The 20,286-nt window shown below is 53.8% G+C and overlaps 1 protein-coding gene across 2 annotated transcripts; it reads left to right on the top strand.

Moving 5' to 3' along the window:
- The first annotated feature begins 8,724 nt into the window (after nt 1-8,724).
- On the top strand, nt 8,725-18,570 carry SP7 (Sp7 transcription factor). 2 transcript variants are annotated; one of them, XM_005571004.5, is made up of 3 exons: nt 8,725-8,967; nt 9,430-9,497; nt 15,697-18,570. In XM_005571004.5, exons 2-3 carry the CDS (start codon nt 9,477-9,479, stop codon nt 16,969-16,971), a joined length of 1,296 nt encoding a protein of 431 aa, XP_005571061.1. In that variant the 5' UTR covers nt 8,725-8,967; nt 9,430-9,476; the 3' UTR covers nt 16,972-18,570. The 2 variants fall into 2 exon arrangements, with proteins under 2 accessions (XP_005571061.1, XP_065380341.1); XM_065524269.2 differs by lacking the exon at nt 9,430-9,497.
- Nucleotides 18,571-20,286: the final 1,716 nt, after the last annotated feature.

Raw genomic sequence — 20,286 nt, 5'->3', positions numbered from 1 at the left:
GCGGGGACACTGAGGCACGGGAGGGAGGCGAGATCCCCAGCGGCCCTGAGCCGGGCCTAGGCCGCGAGAGACCTCCCAGCAGCCCCGGAGCTCACGACCTGTCCTGTCCGTCTGAGGGTGCCTATCTCTCCCACAGCTGTGGCTGGGGGCTGAGACCGCCCCCATCCTGCCTCAGCTTCAACTGTGCTTCTTGCCTCACACGTCCACGTGGGGTTGGGGGTGGATGGGGGACGTTGAACAGTGCTTTGAAATCCAGAGAGGGGCGTCCTATTGAGGCTGTGCGGGGAGGAGGTAGTAATGTTGGTAGCTGAGTTCCAAGGACCCTCATTAACTGAGGCAGTGGAAAAAGGAAGGAGGGGAAAGAGTGGGCCTAGGTAGGCTTAGAACTTACAGCCGGTTCCTATGTAGGGGAGGTGATGGAATGTGGGGGGAGGGAGACATGGGTGAAAAGGGGGAAAGGAAATAGTTCAGGAGGGATTGGGGCGGAGGGCAGAGGCGGGGGTTCTTCTGGGAGACTGCAGGCCAGGTCCTCAGATACTGCCCTGGCCCTTCACTCTGTTGGCCAGATCCAGCAACTGTCAAGAGCCATTCTCAGAACTGAATAGACATACCCCTAAAATGCCTGCACCTCCTGTGTGCAAGTGCACACATCAACACATAGATCAAGGGAAGTGTCGTCTGTGACTACTCACCCCTCACATCCAATTGGACACCAAGTCCTCTCCACCTCACATCTTCAATATCACCCCTTCATTGACATTTTTTTATTTTTATTTTTTTGAGACAGTCTGGCTCTGTCGCCCAGGCTGAAGAGCAGTGGCGCGATCTCTTACTCACTGCAACCTCCGCCTCCCAGGCTCAAGCGATTCTAATGTCTCAGCCTCCCAAGTAGCTGGGATTACAGGCATGTGCCAAAAATTGGCACAGCCAATTTTGTATTTTTAAGTAGAGAAGGGGTTTCACCATATTGGCCAGGCTGGTCTGAAACTCCTGGGCTCAAGTGATCTGCCCACCTTGGCCTCTCAAAGTGCTGGTGTGAGCCACCATGCTGGCACCCTTCATTGACTTCTGCTCATCCTCTCTGCTACTACAGGCCACACCTTCCCACATCTTGCTTGGACTGCTGCAACAGATTGTTTCCTTACCTCCAATTTTGCCCTTCTCCCAACTGTGACAATACTGATAGACACCATTTATGGAGAAACTACTAAGTGCCAGACACTGTGCTAAGAACTCTACATGTATTATTGCTAATCCTTGTAACAACCCTGGGAGGTTACCATATTACATTGTCCCTTTCAACAGGAGAGGAATCTTAGGCCTCAAAGGTTAAATAGGTTACCCAAGCTTGCACCATTGTAAATGCCTGATTTACCCAGAACCGCCTGGCTCTAAGCCCCTATTTCATTCTCCTCTCTGAAGTCAGTTGTTTCTCTAATATACAAGTATTCTCCTATGTTGCCTTTGGATCAAGTCTAGGCCCCTTGCATAGCTGATTAGAACTTCTCCATCAGCCTGCACTCTGTGTTGCACTCACATTCAATTTTCAGCATCTCGAAAGTTGTTAATCCCTCGTACCTCTGAGCCTTTGCATATACTCTTCCCCCTGCCTACAACACTCTTCCTTTTTTTCTTTTTCTGAGACGGAGTCTTGCTCTGTTGCCCAGGCTGGAGTGCAGTGGCCGGATCTCAGCTCACTGCAAGCTCCGCCTCCCAGGTTTACGCCATTCTCCTGCCTCAGCCTCCTGAGTAGCTGGGACTACAGGCGCCCGCCACCTCACCCGGCTAGTTTTTTGTATTTTTTAGTAGAGACGGGGTTTCACCGTGTTAGCCAGGATGGTCTCGATCTCCTGACCTCGTAATCCGCCCATCTCAGCCTCCAAAGTGCTTTACAGGCTTGAGCCACTGCGCCCGGCCCTTTTTTTTTTTTTTTTTTTTAGACAAGGTCTCATTCTGTCACCCAGGGTATGGTTTTTTGTTTTGTTTTTTGTTTTTGTATTTTTTGTAGAGACGGGGTTTTGTCATGTTGCCCAGGCTGGTCTCAAACTCCTGGACTCATGTGATCCACCCACCTCAGCCTCCCAAAGTGCTGGAACTACAGGCATGAGCCACTGCGCCGGGGCCACGCTTCCTTTTTTTACTTGATAACTCTGATTCATCCTTTAGTTTCTTTACTTAGTCATCCTTTCTTCCAGAAGTCTTCCTTAATTCCACCCCCCGTCCAACAACTGGCTTAGGTTTACCCTTTTGTCTCCTATAACATCCAGTACTTATTTTTTATTTTTATTTATTTATTTATTTATTCATTTATTTTTGAGATGGAGTCTCGTTCTGTTGTCTAGGCTGGGGTGCAGTGGCATGATCTCGGCTCACTGCAACCCCCGCCTCCCAGGTTCAAGCAATTCTCTGCCTCAGCCTCCCAAGTAGCTGGGATTACAGGCACCCGCCACCACACCCAGCTAAGTTTTTTTGTATTTTTAGTAGAGATGGGGGTTTCACCATCTTGGCCAGGCTAGTCTCGAACTCTTGACCTCATGATCTGCCCGCCTCAGGCTCCTACAGTGCTAAGATTACAGGCATGAGCCACTGCGCCCGGCTCCCCTTATTCTATCGAGGTACTTCCTACTCTTCTGTATTAGCTGCTGGTTAGTTTCTGAGGTGAAGGGATGAGTCTGTGTTGCTTGTTATCGCATGCCTAAGTCTAGCCCAGTGTGCTTGACACAAAGTAGGTGCTTTCTGAACATTTGTTGAAAGAAAGAATGTTCTTTAGGTTCATTCCACATCCCAAAAATCTGTGCTCCCACGAAGAACACAGCAGGCCAGAGAAAGCGGGGAGAGGTGTGTATTTAGGATTTTTTTTTTTTTTTTTTTTTTTTTTTTTTTTTTAGATGGAGTCTCGCTTGTCCCCTAGGCTGGAATGCAGTGGCGCGATCTCGACTCACTGCAACCTCTGCCTCCTGGGTTCAAGTGATTCTCCTACCTCACCCTCCCGAGTAGCTGGGATTACAGGCACATGCCACCACACCCAGCTAATTTTATTTTGGCCAGGCTGGTCTCGAACTTCTGACCTCAGGTGATCCACCCACCTCAGCCTCCCAAAGTGCTGGGATTACAGGTGTGAGCCACCTCACTCAGTCTGTATTTAGGATTTTGAAGGACCATCCCCTTGAGTTGCTCAGCCTCACTCCTAGGGATGATGTGATCAGAACTCCATCACCCCAAGTTCTTCTTATGAAAGACACTAGTATATTTCATGGATCAGATTCTAGGGTCATTTTTACAAAGGGTCATTTTCTAGAGATGACTAGGTTCTTACTTAATTCAATGTTGTCCCATTTTAGACACAGGCATCCAGGACAGGTCCCTTGTTTCAGAATCAGACCTCAGTCTTCCCCTTCCTTTCATTTTCCTCTTTGTCCCCTGCCATCCAGTTTCCTTCCTCCTCCTTACATGGTACTTCTGTTTCTGATTCTGATCTGCCTCTCCTAAAGCTGCTGAATTATATCAGGGCTCAATATCAATGAAGGAACCCAAGGTTCAGGGAAGAGGGGAGCCAGAGCCAGTCCCAGAAGTCCTGCCTTGTAGCCCTGGTGCTGGAAGAGGGGATGGGGAGACCTAGTAGAGAGGAAGGAAAGTTGTAGTCTGTCTGTACCTGTAAATTTGTGTACATATTTGTTGGGATGAGGAGCTGCTTTTCCAAGCTGTCCTATACAAGTTTGCCAGCCTCTTAAAAGCTTTCCTTCTACCCCGTGTCCTCAGCTTTGCCTCCTAAAATTGGATCCTCTTCCCCAAGTACGCTGAGCCTAGTGTCAGAAATGCTGGGTCAAGGCACTCAGCAGTCTCTAAATCCTGAGGCCATGAGTGGATGTTCCTTCCACCCAAGGAGCAAGCTTTCCTGGTCATCAGCCCCATTGCTCTTGGAAGACCCAACAGACTAGTAGCTGATCCTCAGGGTCTCTCATCTGTATGCCCACCATTTGTTTCCTCTTTGTCTCTCCTGTGTCTTTCTGTTTCCCTGTCTCTGGGTGCCTTCTTCTTTCCTGTCCCCTCTATGTTCTCTGTCGCTGGAGTATCCACTGGAGACAAGGGCTGGGCTGGGTGCATGGGCGGGTAGTGGCCAGACCAGGGGCCCGGGACATGAGCGCAACTTTCCAAGCTTCTCTTCCAGGCCCCTGTGGTTGGGGAGCTCCACAGAGGGAGAGATGAGTCAGCGGGGCCGCAGAGCAGCGGGGGCCTGGGTGGGGGTAGGGATGCTGGGGTTCCCCAGGGCCAGGGAGTTTGCTGGGCCATCTGCGTTTCTGAACTCTGGTGTATGTGTGTGGAGGATTGGATCAACAGTACCTAAAAGTACACTGGAGCTTCTTATACTAGTAGGAGTTGGAGGCAGCAATTTGCAGGACTGGCATTGGCCTCCATATCACCCTTATCCCCAGATCCTTATAGGGAGAGGGGTTCCCAAGTGCCCTTTAGGAGACCTCAGAGATCTCCAGAGCTGTAAAGTTGTAATGATAGCCCTGGGTGTATGTATGTGACATTTGCCACATGTGTAGATGTGTGTGTTGATGGGTGTCTGGGAGTCCATGTGGGGAGTAGTCTAGGTGGCTGTGAGTCTGTACGATGTATATATATATACTGGTGTATGCATTTTTATGATTGGGGGTTAGGGTGTCTTGGGGTAAGCATTATTTGTATATGTATATATCAGTGTCTATCAGTATGGATGCCTGCATAGTACAAATGTGTATGAATTATGTGTCACCTTGTGTGTGTGCAAGTATGCAGATATGAATGTGTCCCTCATCAGGTATGTATTAGTGCATGTGTCAGTCTCTGTTTCAGTGACTCTGCTCACTATTCTCTGGTGATTCTCCCTAGGATAGTCAAACCTTCTATAACAGCAACAATGAAAAGTTGGGAGTCCCTTTGGACGAGGCTCTTAGAGACAGCCCAACCTAGAAGAGTGGTAGAGGGCGATGGTGTGGATGACGGAGATAGCATTCCTTGGGAGTAGGGGGTACAGGTCTCCCACTCTCCCCAGTTTTTTTTTTTTTTTTTTTTTGAGATGGAGTTTTGGTCTTGTTGCCCAGGCTGGAGTGCAATGGCGTGATCTCAGCTCACTGCAATCTCCACTTCCTGGGTTCAAGTGATTCTACTGCCTCAGTTTCCCAAGTAGCTGGGATTACAGGCACCCGTCACCACGCTCAGCTAATTTTTGTATTTTTAGTAGAGACAGGGTTTCACCATGCTGGCCAGGCTGGTGTCAAACTCCTGACCTCAGCTGATCCACCCACCTCGGCCTCCCAAAGCGCTGGGATTACCGGCGTGAGCCACCGCACCTGGCCCCACTCTGCCCAGTTTTCATTCTGTTTTCACCCCACTGATCTTTCCAAAAAGATCTAAAATCATTTGGAGAACTGAGGCAGGTGCCAGATTCAACCCCCTCTAACCTAGAAAGCCCACCCTGATTCTCCTAGGGGAGGGCGGGAAGGGAGTGGTTCCTGTGGTTCAGCCCAGTCCTGGCATTGGGATATCAGAAAGGCATCATCCCACCCCTTCCTTCTGGGGCATCCATCCCTTGGAGCTCAGCGTCTGGGTGGCCGTGGGCGGAGGCTGAGGGGCCCCCAGGGTGGTGGGGGGTGGTGGATAGAAACCAGATGCCTAGGGGGTTTATACTGGAAGGACCAGAGCCGCAGCCTCTACCCGCCCCTGCCACATGGCGCCTCTGCCGGGGGCTGCCCCACCCCCTGGGAGGCTGGGCTGAGGGGAGGCCTGAGAGGGTGGAGGTAGGTCCTTGGTTAGGACTTCCAATTGCTGCCCCCAGCCCCTCAGGGCCCTGGGAAGGAAACTAGGGAGCTGGACCCAGGAACACCAGAGCCTCAGCTTGGCTGCAGGACTATTTTTTATTTTATTTATTTATTTATTTTTTTTTTTTGAGACGGAGTCTCGCTCTGTCACCCGGGCTGGAGTGCAGTGGCCGGATCTCAGCTCACTGCAAGCTCCGCCTCCCGGGTTCACGCCATTCTCCCGCCTCAGCCTCCCGAGTAGCTGGGACTACAGGCGCCCGCCACCTCGCCCGGCTAGCTTTTTGTATTTTTTAGTAGAGACGGGGTTTCACCGTGTTAGCCAGGATGGTCTCGATCTCCTGACCTTGTGATCCGCCCGTCTCAGCCTCCCAAAGTGCTGGGATTACAGGCTTGAGCCACCGCGCCCGGCTGCAGGACTATTTTTTAAAAGGACATGGAGAAGTCAGAACCCAGGGGGTCCTGAGGGCAGCAACTGGGGACTTCAGGCAGCCCCTCTGCCTATCTTTGGCGCTGATCTCTGGTGAGGAACAGGCTCTGTGTCCAGAGGGTGTCCTATGTTGACACATCAGGGGCCCTGGCTCACATCTTCCTGGGACTCTGCTCCTCCTTTTTATTTCCCAAGCACTCTTAGGATCTGCCCCTTCCCGGGTAGGGTTAGGGATTAAAGCCCACACGGGGAGTGAGAAGGTGACCCTTCCTTCCAACCCCTCTCCCCAGCCCTGTCTGTCCATTCATCTTTCCATCCTTCCTCCTTTTCCCCTTCAGTCTCTTTCTTTCTTCCCTCATCTAATCTGAGTCCCAATCCCCTCCTCACCTGCTATCTCTTCTTTAGAGTCTAGACTTTCTCCTCTGCCTCAGTTTCCTGCCTGATCTAACTGGGCTTGGGCTTTTCTGCTGGTGATACAGAATTTCTCTAAAGCTTATCTTTCCCAACTTCTGAGTTCGGGGCCCCGGAAATCCATCTGGCACCTTAGTCTCAGACTCCCCCCACAAGGGGGAGACCGCGAGGTCACAGGGACACCCCACCACGGGCACTTCCTCTCAGGCAGACGGGTGGGGTGGCCCGTGTAATCAGCGGACACAATTATGTGCTATTTATACTCCATCCCCGCCCCCCCACCTGCCTGGCAACACAACACAACCACCCTCCTCCTCCTCCTCCTCCTTCTTCTCCTCCTCCTCCTCTGGACCTGGCTATGCCTCAGGCTATTTTCCCTGTCCTTCCCAAGCCATTGTCTCCCCATCTTTGTTCCTCTGGGCCTGTTTCTTTACCTTTTTAGTTTCTTTCCTGCTCTGTTTTTGTTGTTGTTGTTTTTGTTTAAAGCCACACATCTGACCTTCTGTTTTCTTCTCTCCTCTATCTTTCTTATACCTGGTGATATCTCTTCTGATTCTCTTGGACTGTTTCATTTGCTCTGTTTCTTCTTTTGCTGCCTTTTCTCTGTCTATCAGTCACCTGGTTCCCAAACCCTTCCCCTAAACCTTGGGTTCCCAGAGTTCCTTGGGGTAAATCAAATCATGGGGCTAGAATCCAGAACTCCTGGGCCCTACCCTGAAATTCGTCCCTGCCTGCTGGCGAAACTGCTGTGCAACCCTCCCTGGACCTCCATCTGCTCCTGCCACCTACCAGCTTTTTCTGTGGAGATCTGGGAGAGCAAAAGGAGCAAGGAAGTAGGCACTCCGAGAAAGTGAGGGATGGTGTTGCGGAGTGAGGAGAGTGGAAATGATGGGGCTTTATTCCCCTGACAGGCAGAGCTGGGAGGGGGAGAGGTGTGTGTTAAGGAATAACCTGCAAAACAACCCCAGCAGGCTAAGCCCCCCTGTGGGAGAGCTGCCGGTTCTACCACTTAGCTGCCCAGTCCTCTCTCTCCCATAAACACCTCAGGGCCCAGGGCCCAGGTTTCAGGTAATAGACTTTTTGGGTTTCTCTTCTTAAGACCTTCCTTCTCTTATTTCCTATTTTGATGGGAAGTCAAAGTTGGGAAGTCCTTATTAAGTTATAACTTCAGCTCTTTCTGTGGAAGAGGGAATTGATGTATGGCAATGAGAAAGGGAACCCGGAGTTCCCAGGAAAGTCAGATCACTCAGGAGAACTGTCCACCAAAGGATGGAGATTAAACCCATGGCCTCTAAGAGATGGTAACTTGGTTACCCAGGGATGGTAACTGACAAGGAATGATGGCTGTTAGGGCATTTCTTTTTGGGGGAAATAATCCAAAGGGGCTAGGTGTCGGCATGAATGAGTTGACCCAATGACCTTCTACCGCCACCCTCACTCCTGCCTGTCTTAAATTTTCTCTTCATCAACAAGATCCAGGTTCTGCCCCACAAAGTGAGGTGGGCCTAGGTATGACCTCCAAACAGTGAAACTGAGGCACTGGAAGACTGAGGGACCCCCAAGCCAATACCAAGCCTTTCCCAACTCTTCAACCCTTCCTCCAGGCCTTGCTCTGGAACCTACCTCAGTGACACTAAATGTTTAGGCAGCAGAAACCTCCACCTCAGAACCTTCCATCCCTCTTCACACAACATACACAAACACACAACATGCACACACACACGGGCACGTACACACACACAGGGGCACGTACACACTGCTGTCCTGACCTAGAGGCAGGTGGGTGACTGGGGAAGCAAGCCTCTGCATGGTCAGCTGGGGCGGGTGTGGTGCGTGTGCTTCTAGTGTGTCACTGTGTGCATTTGCGTGTGTCTGTCTGTGTTCATTCATGATAGTGGCTGTACCCATGTGAGTGGTACTGTGTGTACGTGTGCATGCATCACCCCTGTGTTTGGCCATGAGTGTGTATGTCAGTGCGTTCCAGTCTCTGTGTGTGAGTGTCGTCCCCAACCCCCCATCCCCCCCCTGGATCTCTAATTAGTGGTTTGGGGTTTGTTCCTTTTCCCTCCTGTTCCTTTCCTCAGCAGCGGCGGGCAGCAGCAGCCTAGGCAGCAGCAGTAGCAGAAGCAGCAGCCGCCGAGCAGCAGCAAGGACTCTGGAGTCAGAGTAGAACTGTAGGACCGGAGCCTGAGTGGGAACAGGAGTGGAGCTGGCCTGGGAGACAGCGGATCCCTTCCAGCACCTTCAGGCCACCCGTTGCCTGCACTCTCCCTGCCAGACCTCCAGAGAGGAGAGACTCGGGACAGCCAGCCCCAGGTTCCCCAGGTACATGACACTGGGGAGCTCTGGGAGGGGTGCCCACAGATGCCTATGGGACTGCTGCCACGTGTAGGACACCGGGGTCCACCATCCCTTTAACCTCTCCCCTCAGCAGCCCCCCCCCCCACCGAGGAAGCCCTGACAACTTGCCCGTGTTGCTCTCCCCTCTTCCTGCTTCCCACCCCTTCCATGGGTGCCCCTTTTTCTCCTCTCCCTCCCTGATCCCTTCTTTGGGGAGCTCAGCAAATGGAGCAGGAAATTTGGACCCTCTGCCTCCCTCTCTCGCCCTCCTCATTGGATCCGGAGCCTTCTCCACTGGGAAAGCTGTAATTAGAGGGTGGATCCCTACAGACAGAGAGCAGCCCCCCACCCCCCACCCCCCACCCCGGTCCCTTCTAACTTTAGATCTCTTCTCTCCCATTCTCCCATTCTCCCTCCCTCTCCCTTCTCTCTCTCTCCCCGGCTCAGCTCTCTCCATCTGCCTGGCTCCTTGGGACCCGTTCCCCAGCCTCAGGATGGCGTCCTCCCTGCTTGAGGTAACTGTCCCCTCTTCTCCCCAGGAAACCAGCCACAACATTAATGGTCCTAGTCCTTGCCCACCTACCTCCTCCAACTCACATAGGTAGTAGCTCTGGTGCTTGTCAATTCCAGGGGTCCTTCTGATGCGGAGAGAGGAGTGGGGTCCAAGAAAGGGGAAGCAGAGGGCAGGAGAAAAGGGAGGGAAGAATAGGGCCAGGGTTCAGAGGGCAGTGAAAAGAGGGTGAGAGGGGATTAGGTCAGAAGACGGCATGGACCCCTACCTAAGGTCAGCTAAGCACACTGACTGTGAGGAGTGGAAAAGGGATGGAGAAAGGAGGGGGAGGGGGACGAAGGGTAGTGAGGAGAGAGAGGTAGGAAATTCATAAGCTGGCAGCAGAGATAGAAGGCAGAGAGGACTGGCTGAGTGGGCACAGAGCAGCAACTGGGTATAGCTCTTTAGGGGTCCTGTCTCCTGGGACTCATAGCCCAGGCAGGATCTTGCCTGGTTGTGTGGGGAGGGGGCTGGGCCTGTGAGCTGGTGTGTGGAGGAGAGGAGGCAGGCTATGAGAGAAAGGAGGAGGCCAGCCTGTGCATGTGGGGGGGCTGACCAGGGGAACTGAGCCCAGGCCTGAGAGGGAACCAAGGAGGAGGGACGGGGTCTGAGGCCGCTTGCCCGGCTCACAAATATTTAGCTTTCAGCCAAAGACAAACTCAGCTCTATTTTGGGAGTGGGAGGCTCCAGGGCGGACTGGGCCACTTCCCCTCTGGGCTGGGACCCCAGCATCCCTTGCCTCTGGCACTGGGGACAAAGGGAATTGGGGTACTATCGGGGTCAGGGTTTGGTGTCTTGAGAAATTTCTGACTCTACCATGGCTTCTAGGAGACCCAAGGCACAGAGTTGGGAAGGGAGGGCTCACAGCCACTCAGGGCCAGACTCCTCCCTGCTTCTGGGTCTCTGACACTGTTCTTCTGTCACCATCTCTGTCCTGCTTTCTAGGTCTCTCTGCAGAAATTGAGGGCCAGAGGGCCCTCCCCGAAAGTCAGCCCCCTGCAGTAGCCTTGACTCTGCCCTATTCTTGGGTCTCACATCTCACTTCCCAGTGCCCTAGCTCAGACCCAGGGGTGCGGGGCCAAACAGGAAGCCGACTCACTCAACCTGTGGGAGAGGTGTGTGTATGAGAGATGGGGCAGGAGTCTTTTACCACCTGTGTTCATTGGCCGTAGTATAATCGTTAGGGTGCAGTTGAGTGTGCTGCGGGCTCTGAGAGAGAGAGAGAGAGAGAGTGTGTATGTGTGTGTGTAAGTTGGGCCATCTGAGTGCTGTGAGTCCAAGTGATAAATGGTGTGTGCACAAGGCTGTGAGATAGTGAGTTTGTGGCTGAGTTTGGGGGAATAGCATGCAGACCAACCAGATGGACACCATGTCCCTTGTCACACTCTGTATCCAGCCAGGGGTCTACCTGCAGATGCAATGGGTGCAGACTGTTGTCCTGCCACCTCCCCAACAGACTCTATTTTGAGCCATCGTTGAAACACTGTGGTCTTGAGGAATAAGATGCATGGAAATCCTGGGTCCACCCAGGGCAGGGACAGTGTCAGTGGGCGTGGGCATCATGCCAGTGTTGCCAACGTGGCGCTGGTGCCTTGGGAGGGACTGGCCCAGAGGCCTGCTGGAAAGACATGGGATTGGGATAGTGCATGGCGAAAGGAGAGTGTCGTGGAAGCTAGGCTTTCATGTCCCCTCATTCCTGTGAGCTAGAGATGCCTGCAACACAAAGGCACACCAGTCCCTCCTATCCCTCGACCACCTGCACCTAGTTTTTGGGTACCTGGGCCCTTAACTTCCTCCCCACCTCCCCAGGAACCTCTCTGCCTGGTATGGGTGGGCTCTCTGGCAGTGGGAAGAACGTGGGGGTTCAGAGAGGGAAGCAGCTGCTGCTTGATGAGGGGCTCACCTCGGCCAAATGAGATGCAGGGAACAGGGAGGGGGAAGAAATGGTTGGGGGCCTAGGTGGGAAAGGAGAATTGGGAAGCTGGGAGAACGAAGAAACTTGGGAGAAGGCTGAGAAAGTTGAGAACTGGAAAATGGGAACCTAAGGCCAGTCAGCCCTGAGATGTCTAGTGAGCATTTCCACTGGGAGGCCAGGCTGGGCACAGCACCACGAGCTCCCTGGGAGGAGGGGTCCCCCTCCCCTGCTCCACATCTGGGTGAGAGTTGGGACAGCTCCAATCTTGTTCTTTTTCCAAACACTCCCACTTCAATACTTTAATTCTGTTTGTTTTGTTTTAAGGGTGGTGGGGTGGAGGTCGGGAGGGAACAACTCGAAGGTGGGACTGCTGGGCCCTGGAAAGGGAACACATTTGATCAGGTATGGGAACACATACTTAAAACTCTTAACCAGGACTCTTTCCCTGAGTTCTCAGGAGAGAACAATCAGCAGGAGAAGGAAACTGAGGCCGTGGTGAAACTTCACCACGTGCTCAGCCCGTAGCCCCCCCAGCACTGGGGTCTGGTTCCTTGCTCCCCCTTCCCTGCCTTCAAGGGCCCTCTGGGCCTCCACTCCCCAGGGCTGGGGTCTCCTGTTGGCCTGGGGCTGGCTGCCTTCTTTCACCCCTCCTTCCCTCCCCACAGCTGGGTGGGGTCCCTGGGCTTGGCTGAGGCCCCTGTGGCCGCAGTGTGAGGGCCGGGCGGGGGACGGCGTCGGCGTTTTTAAAAATAAACCGACCGCAGGGAAACCATCGGAGCCGGGCTGGGCAGAGGGAGAGGGGGCGGTCAGGGGGGAGAAGAAGGGAGGAGTGGCCTGGTCTGGGGGTTTTCTGGGGCCCAGCACCATGGTGGTTTTCTCTTAGGTAGGAAGGCTGCCTTCTTCCTTCTCCCCCACTTTTCTTTTTTCCGCTCCTTTCTTTTCGTCTCTGCTTTTCTTTGCTTTTGTAGCCCAGTCTCTTTTCCATCATCTCTCCTTCTTAGTTTGTGTCTTTTTACCTTTCTGCTCTTTTAGGTCCCTGCCTATTTCTGCCTCTTTTTTGTTGTTGTTGTTGTTGTTTTTGAGACAGGGTCTTGCTGTGTTGTCCAGGCTGGAGTGCAGTGGAGCAATCATAGCTCACTGAAGCCTCTAACTACTGAGCTCAAGTGATCTTCTCATCTCAGCCTCCTGACGAGCTGGGACTACAGGCATGCACCACCAAGCCCAGCTAATTTTGAAATCTGTTATACAGATGGGGTCTCACTATGTTGCCCAGGCTGGTCTCAAACTCCTGGCCTCAAGCAACCCTCCTCCACTTGACCTCTCAAAGTGCTGGAATTATAGCTATTTCTGCCATTCAATGCCAGTTTTTCCTCTCAGGTCCTCCTTTCCCCATTGCTATGGGTCTTTTACCTCAATCACACCCTACGCAGGTTCTTTGTGCCCCATGTCTCTGGGTATCTACATCTCTCCTTTGAACTCCATGTTTCTACCTCTTCTTTCTGCTAGGATTTGAGTCCTCCCCATCAGCTGCCTTGCCATAGCTCAGCAACTGCTTGGAAGATCAGGGGTTCCTGGGAAATCCTGACTAGGAGGAACCGTGAGTGTTCACTGTGGTTAGACTGGAGAAAGCTTTTGGTGGCTCAGTTTGGGAGTCAACAGGACCTTCGAGAGAGGTAACTGCGCAGGAGGAGCAGCAGGTTTGCACTTGGGGAGCAGTGCAGGAGTGGGGACTGCACACACACCTCATGGCAACCCTAGGGCCTCAGGCCCACCTCTCAGATTGGCATCGTACACATACTACATGCTAAGAGCTACCAGGCAGGTGTGAGAACTCTGAATTCTCGAGTTCTTTTCTCAGCTTTACTGGGAAAGGATCAGGCATATCAGTTTGTGAAGAACCCAATCCTCAAAACATGTTCTTCTAGCCCTTTCATACCCATATAACTGTATAGGGGTAGATGTTGAGGGCATCTTTTTTGGTGGGATTCCCAGCAATGAATGAATGTCTATGCCAGCCAGCAATGCTGTAGGGCATTTCCTCCTTGGATGCCTTCCCCAGGGAGAGGTACCATGATTTCCTGAGAGGCGGAGATCTTGAGAGTGGTTTGGCATGGTAGCAGCAGCATGGTGGGCATTAAGAAGATACCTTTGTATTTCTTTTTTTTCTTTCTTTTTTTTTTTTTTTTGAGATGGAGTCTCGTTCTATAGCTCAGGCTGGAATGCAGTGGCGCCATCTCGGCTCACTGCAACCTCCACCTCCCAGCAATTAGTAGCCTCCTGAGTAGCTGGGATTACAGGCGCCCGCCACCACACCCGGCTAATTTTTTTTTGTATTTTTAGTAGAGATGGGGTTTCACCATCTTGGCCAGGATAATTCTGAACTCCTGACCTCGTGATCCACCCACCTCAGCTTCCCAAAGTGCTGGGATTACAGGCATGAGCCACTGCGCCTGGCCAGAAGATACCCTTGCATTTCTAAAAGACTCCCAGACACTACATCCATGTCTTCCTTCATTCACGGTACTAGAAGGGCTACATGTTAGGGGATACTGAGGCATGAAGCAGTGTGGCTGTGGGCCAGTGTCTTAGTCACCCCATTCCTTGCCTTGGAAGGGCATGATGACTTTGGGCTCTTCCTGCCTCTCAAAGGGGTACCAGCTGGCACCACAAAGCAGGAGGTGCTCACTGCCTGCTTGAAAGGCATTCTTGTCTCAGCCACAGTTCGGGCTTGGCGGCAGCCCTGTTCCCTCTCAATGTCCCAGTGTCTCCACCATCACTTCCTCTTGCTCCCCAGCCCGAGTCCCTGCCAAGAGATTCCTTACCAGGGACATGAGGATTGGACCTCAGGGAGACCAGACCACTGCCTTAGTCAGGAGCTGAAGCAGCGACAGGAAATGGAATATGGGGTATGGGATGAAGCTGGGAAAATCTGTCATGGGAGCAAATATAGTCCCCTAATACTTTGACCTTCTTCCTACACTGCTCTTCGAGCCTCATCTTTCCTCTCCAAGGCCCTGACCATGGCCTTGGTCTGCTCCAAACCTACTTCCAAGGGTCAGGATCCCCAATTCTCACTTCACCTAGCTGCTGTCTCTATCTTCAGTTCTTCTCACAGCCATTTTAAAAGAGCCCCTGGCATGTGCCTGTAGTCCTAACTACTCTGGAGGCCGAGGGTGGGAGGATCGCTTGAGCCCAGAAAGAAGTTTGAGGCTACAGTGAGCTGTGATGGTGCTATTGCACTCCATTCAGCTTGGGAGACACAGTGGGACCCTGTCTCTAAAAATATTTTTTTGGCTGGGCGTGGCCGCTCACGCCTGTAATCCCAACACTTTGGGAGGCTGAGGTCAGGAGTTTTGGGTCACTTGAGGTCAGGCGTTCAAGACCAGCCTGGCCAACATGGTGAAACCCCGTCTCTACTAAAAATACAAAATAGCTCAATGTGGTGGCGTGTGGCTGTAATCCCAGCTATGCGGGAGGCTGAGGCAGGAGAATTGCCTGAACCTGGGAGGTAAAGGTTGCAGTGAGCCGAGATTGGGCCACTGCACTCCAGCCTGGGTGACAGAACAAGACTGTCTCAAAAATATATATATATATTTTTTAAATGAAAAGAAAAGGCTGGGCGCAGTTGCTCATGCCTATCATCCCAGCACTTTGAGAGGCCAAGGTGGGTGGATCACCTGAGGTCAGGAGTTTGAAACCAGTCTGGTCAACGTGGCGAAACCCCATTTCTACTAAAAATACAAAAAAAAATTAGCCAGGTGTGGTGGCAGGCGCCTGTAATCCCAACTACTTGGGAGGCTGAGGCAGGGGAATCTCTTGAACCCGGGAGGCGGAGGTTGCAGTGAGCTGAGGTCACACCATTGCATTCCAACCTGGGCGACAACAGCGAGACTCCATCTAAAAAAAAAAACAAAAACAAAAACAAAATGAAAAAGAACCTCCTGTTCCTTGGAGGCCCCTAGTACACCCCTAGCAACTCCAGAATGAGCTCTGCTTCCTGCCTCCCGGGCTGGGATACTGAGCTGCAGTCTTGGGCCTCTGCTCTTCTTCCCACGACTCCATGTGAGTCTGCCCTGAGGTCCAGTTCTCACTGGCCAACCTCTTTTACCTGTAATTCTCCACCCTCTTCAACTCTTGCCTGACCCCTCTGTTCTGCTGTGGATGTCTCTAGGTCACAGACCTAAAGTGTTGCCCTTCATTCTGCACCTCTCCTCTCCTCTCCCTAAGCAGTGCGTCCCTCTTTCCACAGGAGGAAGTTCACTATGGCTCCAGTCCCCTGGCCATGCTGACGGCAGCGTGCAGCAAATTTGGTGGCTCCAGCCCTCTGCGGGACTCAACAACACTGGGCAAAGCAGGCACAAAGAAGCCGTACTCTGTGGGCAGTGACCTTTCAGCCTCCAAAACCATGGGGGATGCTTATCCAGCCCCCTTTTCAAGCACTAATGGGCTCCTCTCACCTGCAGGCAGTCCTCCAGCACCCACCTCAGGCTATGCCAACGACTACCCTCCCTTTTCCCACTCATTCCCTGGGCCCACGGGCACCCAGGAGCCTGGGCTACTAGTGCCCAAGGGGCACGGCTCTTCTGACTGTCTGCCCAGTGTCTACACCTCTCTGGACATGACACATCCCTATGGCTCCTGGTACAAGGCAGGCATCCATGCAGGCATTTCACCAGGCCCAGGCAATGCTCCTACTCCATGGTGGGACATGCACCCTGGAGGCAACTGGCTAGGTGGTGGGCAGGGCCAGGGTGATGGGCTGCAAGGGACACTGCCCACAGGTCCAGCTCAGCCTCCACTGAACCCCCAGCTGCCCACCTACCCATCCGACTTTGCTCCTATTAATCCAGCCCCCTACCCAGCTCCCCACCTCTTGCAACCAGGGCCCCAGCATGTCTTGCCCCAAGATGTCTATAAACCCAAGGCAGTGGGAAATAGTGGGCAGCTGGAAGGGAGCGGTGGAGCCAAACCCCCACGGGGTGCAAGCACCGGGGGCAGTGGTGGATATGGGGGCAGTGGGGCAGGTCGCTCCTCCTGCGACTGCCCTAATTGCCAGGAGCTAGAGAGGCTGGGAGCAGCAGCGGCTGGGCTGCGGAAGAAGCCCATCCACAGCTGCCACATCCCTGGCTGCGGCAAGGTGTATGGCAAGGCTTCGCACCTGAAGGCCCACTTGCGCTGGCACACAGGCGAGAGGCCTTTCGTCTGCAACTGGCTCTTCTGTGGCAAGAGGTTCACTCGTTCGGATGAGCTGGAGCGTCACGTGCGCACTCACACCCGGGAGAAGAAGTTCACCTGCCTGCTCTGCTCCAAGCGCTTTACCCGAAGTGACCACCTGAGCAAACACCAGCGCACCCATGGAGAACCAGGCCCGGGTCCCCCTCCCAGTGGCCCCAAGGAGCTGGGAGAGGTCCGCAGCACAGGGGAAGAGGAGGCCAGTCAGACGCCCCGACCTTCCGCCTCGCCAGCAACCCCAGAGAAAGCCCCTGGAGGCAGCCCTGAGCAGAGCAACTTGCTGGAGATCTGAGCCGGGTGGAAGGTCTCCCACCCCAGGGCTGTCCTGCCAGTCTCTCTTGGCTCTCTAGACCACTGCTTGCCAATCACTCTCTTTATCCCATGCATGCCATCCTTCAGGGCTCTCTCTCTCCCTCTGTCTCCCTCCTGGCCATTCTGGGCTTGGGTATCTCCTTGCATGCCTCCTCAGCTCACCTCCCTTCACCATGAGACTGGCTTTCTGCAAACTCTCATCTCAGGCCCTCCCCTTGTGCCTGATTTCCGCACCCCGGCTTCCTGGACTCTGGCCCTGCCACATCAACACACTTTCTTTCAATTTGGGCTCCCAACACAATTTCTCCATCTCACTCCTTGACATGTACCCTTTCTACTTCTCAAGCTTATTTACTGCTGTCCCTCAGCCTCTAGGCTTCAGTCTTCCCAACTTCTTACATCATTGCTTTCCGTTCTCCAGAACTTTTTTTCCTTTTTACAAACACAATGATAATGATAATTTATTGCCCCCTGGTGGCCTCTTCATCAGGGACCATGGTTGGGGGATTGGGGTTAGTGACCTGGCCAGAGGCAGGGTGCCAAGAGGGGGGCAGACCAGCGGGGATCTGATCCCAAAGATGGGGTGACCCCAGGGTCAGGGAGGCTGCCCCCAGGCCTTATATTTAACCCTATGTACCAGGAGTAATGAATAGTAATAATAATTCTATTTATGTAAGTTATGATGATGGGTCAGGTAGAGTGAGCTGGGGAGGGAAGTGGATCCATTTCTACTAAGGATATTCTAGTCAAATGCATCTCTGTATAGACAAAATGTTAGTGGAGAAGATCTTGCCAATAGAATGTCTATCATCAGGATCTCAGTTGATGGGGTTTCTCTTGTAATGAAGTCTCTACAAATTGAGTTAGCTAGATCTCTGCTAAAGAGTTGATGGGGTATCTCTTGATTAGGGGGATCCCTAACATCCCCAGCCCCAGCCAGAAGCTGTGAAACCTCAAGTCCTATGGAGGGGAGAAGTACTGGAATGTACCCCAGCTCCCTTGACCCCAGAGCAGGTTCTTCCACTGCCCCTCCCCTTAGACACCATGACCCCATCAGGTTAATCCCCTGTTGCCATGGTTATGGAGAGCTTGCAGCTGTCATCTTAGATGTGCTCTTTGGGGAAGCCCATCTAACAGGAGGACATTGGTTTGGAGGTGCACCTCCTGAAGAATCAGTGGGGAAGGCTTTCTCTGGGATCAGATTCAAATAAATCAAGTATTTATTGAGTACCTACTCTGTGCAAGGTACTGTGCTAGACCTGGTGCCTAGAAGCCCTGAGAAAGAACAACTTACAGAGCTAGGAAGACAGAGGCCCCCAAGCTGATCTGGGGGTGCATCCACACACCCCCACCCTGGGACTTCGGATGCTCCCATCTCCACCACCAGTGACTTTTAAAGCCGCTTCGTGCCTTTCCTGTAACTTTGGATCCTCCTTTTCTGTCCCCTGCTGTCTCAAGGCCCCAAGTTAAAGGGTTAAAGCCGCTGGAGCTTGGGGAGAGAACATTGTGGAATGGAAGGGATCATGCCCTTTGTGGAGTCTTTTTTTTTTAATTTAATAAATAAAAGTTGAATTTGAAATTTTGTCCTGGTGAGAAAAGGAGAAGAGGAAGGGCGAAGCGAGGGCCAATGAGCTTTTTTCCCTTAGCAAATTGGGGACCACTCATGGGCGAATATTCTATTGTGCACGTTTGCTTATTATGCTCGCGGCGAAATAGAAATAGTTTATCTGCCGGGCGCGGTGGTTCACGCCTGTAATCTCAGCACTTCGGGAGGCCAAGAAGGGCGGATCACCTGAGGTCAGGAGTTCAAGACCATGCTGGCTAACATGGTGAAACCCCGTCTCTACTAAAAACACAAAAATCAGCCGGGCGTGGTGGCAGGTGCCTGTAATCCCAGCTGCTTGGGAGGCTGAGGCAGGAGAATCGCTGGAACCTGGGAGGCGGAGGTTGCAGTGAGCTGAGATCGCGCCACTGCACTCCAGCGTGGGCGGCAGAGCGACTCCGTCTCAAAACAAAACACAAAACAAAATTGTTTCTCGGTCAAATCCTCTGGCGGTGTTGTTTTTGGGCGTGCAGTGCTTTCTGCAGAGTTGCGAAGACTCACTGGTTTCTACCCTGGCCCTTTCTGGACTGCACCAATTGAGCCTGGTCAGGGCAGTGACGCGACCGAGCGCTGGCACCGCGGTTGCAGTGCGGACTACTGCGCGGCCCCAGTCGGGCGGTGGTGCGGCTCCCGGCGGGCAGACTGGGCCTGGCACGTAACCCGCCCCCTGCCCGGGGCCTGCAATCAGTTGTGCCCGCCACGGAGTTAGCCGAAGAACAAAAGCCACTCTGTGGCGGCCATCCCCGAGCTACAATAGGGCTTTGTGCGGCCCCCGCCCCCAGGGTTCCCCTGCTGGGCTGAGGGGACTCACAGGCCACTCCCCCCGGCCTGGGCCCAACTCCCAGCTGCGACCCGCGTCGGACTGTCCACCGCGCGGGTTGCAAGAGGCGCTACTCCGGGTGGGAGGGGGCCGGCGATCCTGGGCGGGCTCGGGTTACGAGTCCCCCCATCCCCTGACGCCACTCCCGCCCCCGCCCAGGTGCGAAATCTCCTGCCCTCTGGCGGGGCGCGCTGCTTCAAAGGCGCTTTGAAGAAATCCGAGTTCCGAAGACTTCTTTAGTGGGCTGGGGGCTGTGACAGAAGAGACACGGGAGACGGGGCTGGGGCGGAGGAAGGGCTGGGGGCGCCTTGGAGCTGGTCTGAGCGAGGCGACGGCCTGGATGGAGTGGACCCCCGGGACCCCGCCCCAACCCCGCCGGGCGGGCTCCTCCGGACCCCCCAGAGTCTGGCCCTCTCGCCTCCCGGTCTCCGCCTGTCCGGTGCCAGCTCTCGCCCGCCGCAGCCTCGCGGTCCTCCCCTCCCCAGCCCCTCGGCCCCTTTCATCTTCCCTAGACTCCGCTTGGGGTTTTGCTGGTTTCTGGGAGATAAAAACCGCTTCAAATAGCGGCGGCGCGCTGCCAGGACAAACAGGGCCGGGCGGGCCATGTGCGCCTGGTTACCGGCCCCGGGTCGGGACGCCGGGCTCCAGCGGGCCCGGGAAGGGGTGGCGGGCGGAGCTCCAGGCACCCAGGCTCCGGCGATGACTCCCAAAGTGGGGGGCCCCTTTTAGAAGCGGCCTGCGCGCTGTCTCGGTTCCCGCCCAGGTCGTAGGGAGGGGCAGGCGGAGACCGCCCGCTAAGCGCTCCGAGCCCATAGGGTCACAGTCGCTGCGTCGCCGGGCCCGCCGCGCCCCCTGGTGAAGTTACTGGGTGA

This window comes from Macaca fascicularis, chromosome 11 (genome assembly GCF_037993035.2).
Source record: "Macaca fascicularis isolate 582-1 chromosome 11, T2T-MFA8v1.1".
In the NCBI taxonomy this organism is placed as follows: Eukaryota; Metazoa; Chordata; class Mammalia; order Primates; family Cercopithecidae; genus Macaca; species Macaca fascicularis.
This window is presented reverse-complemented; position numbering and strand designations above follow the sequence as displayed.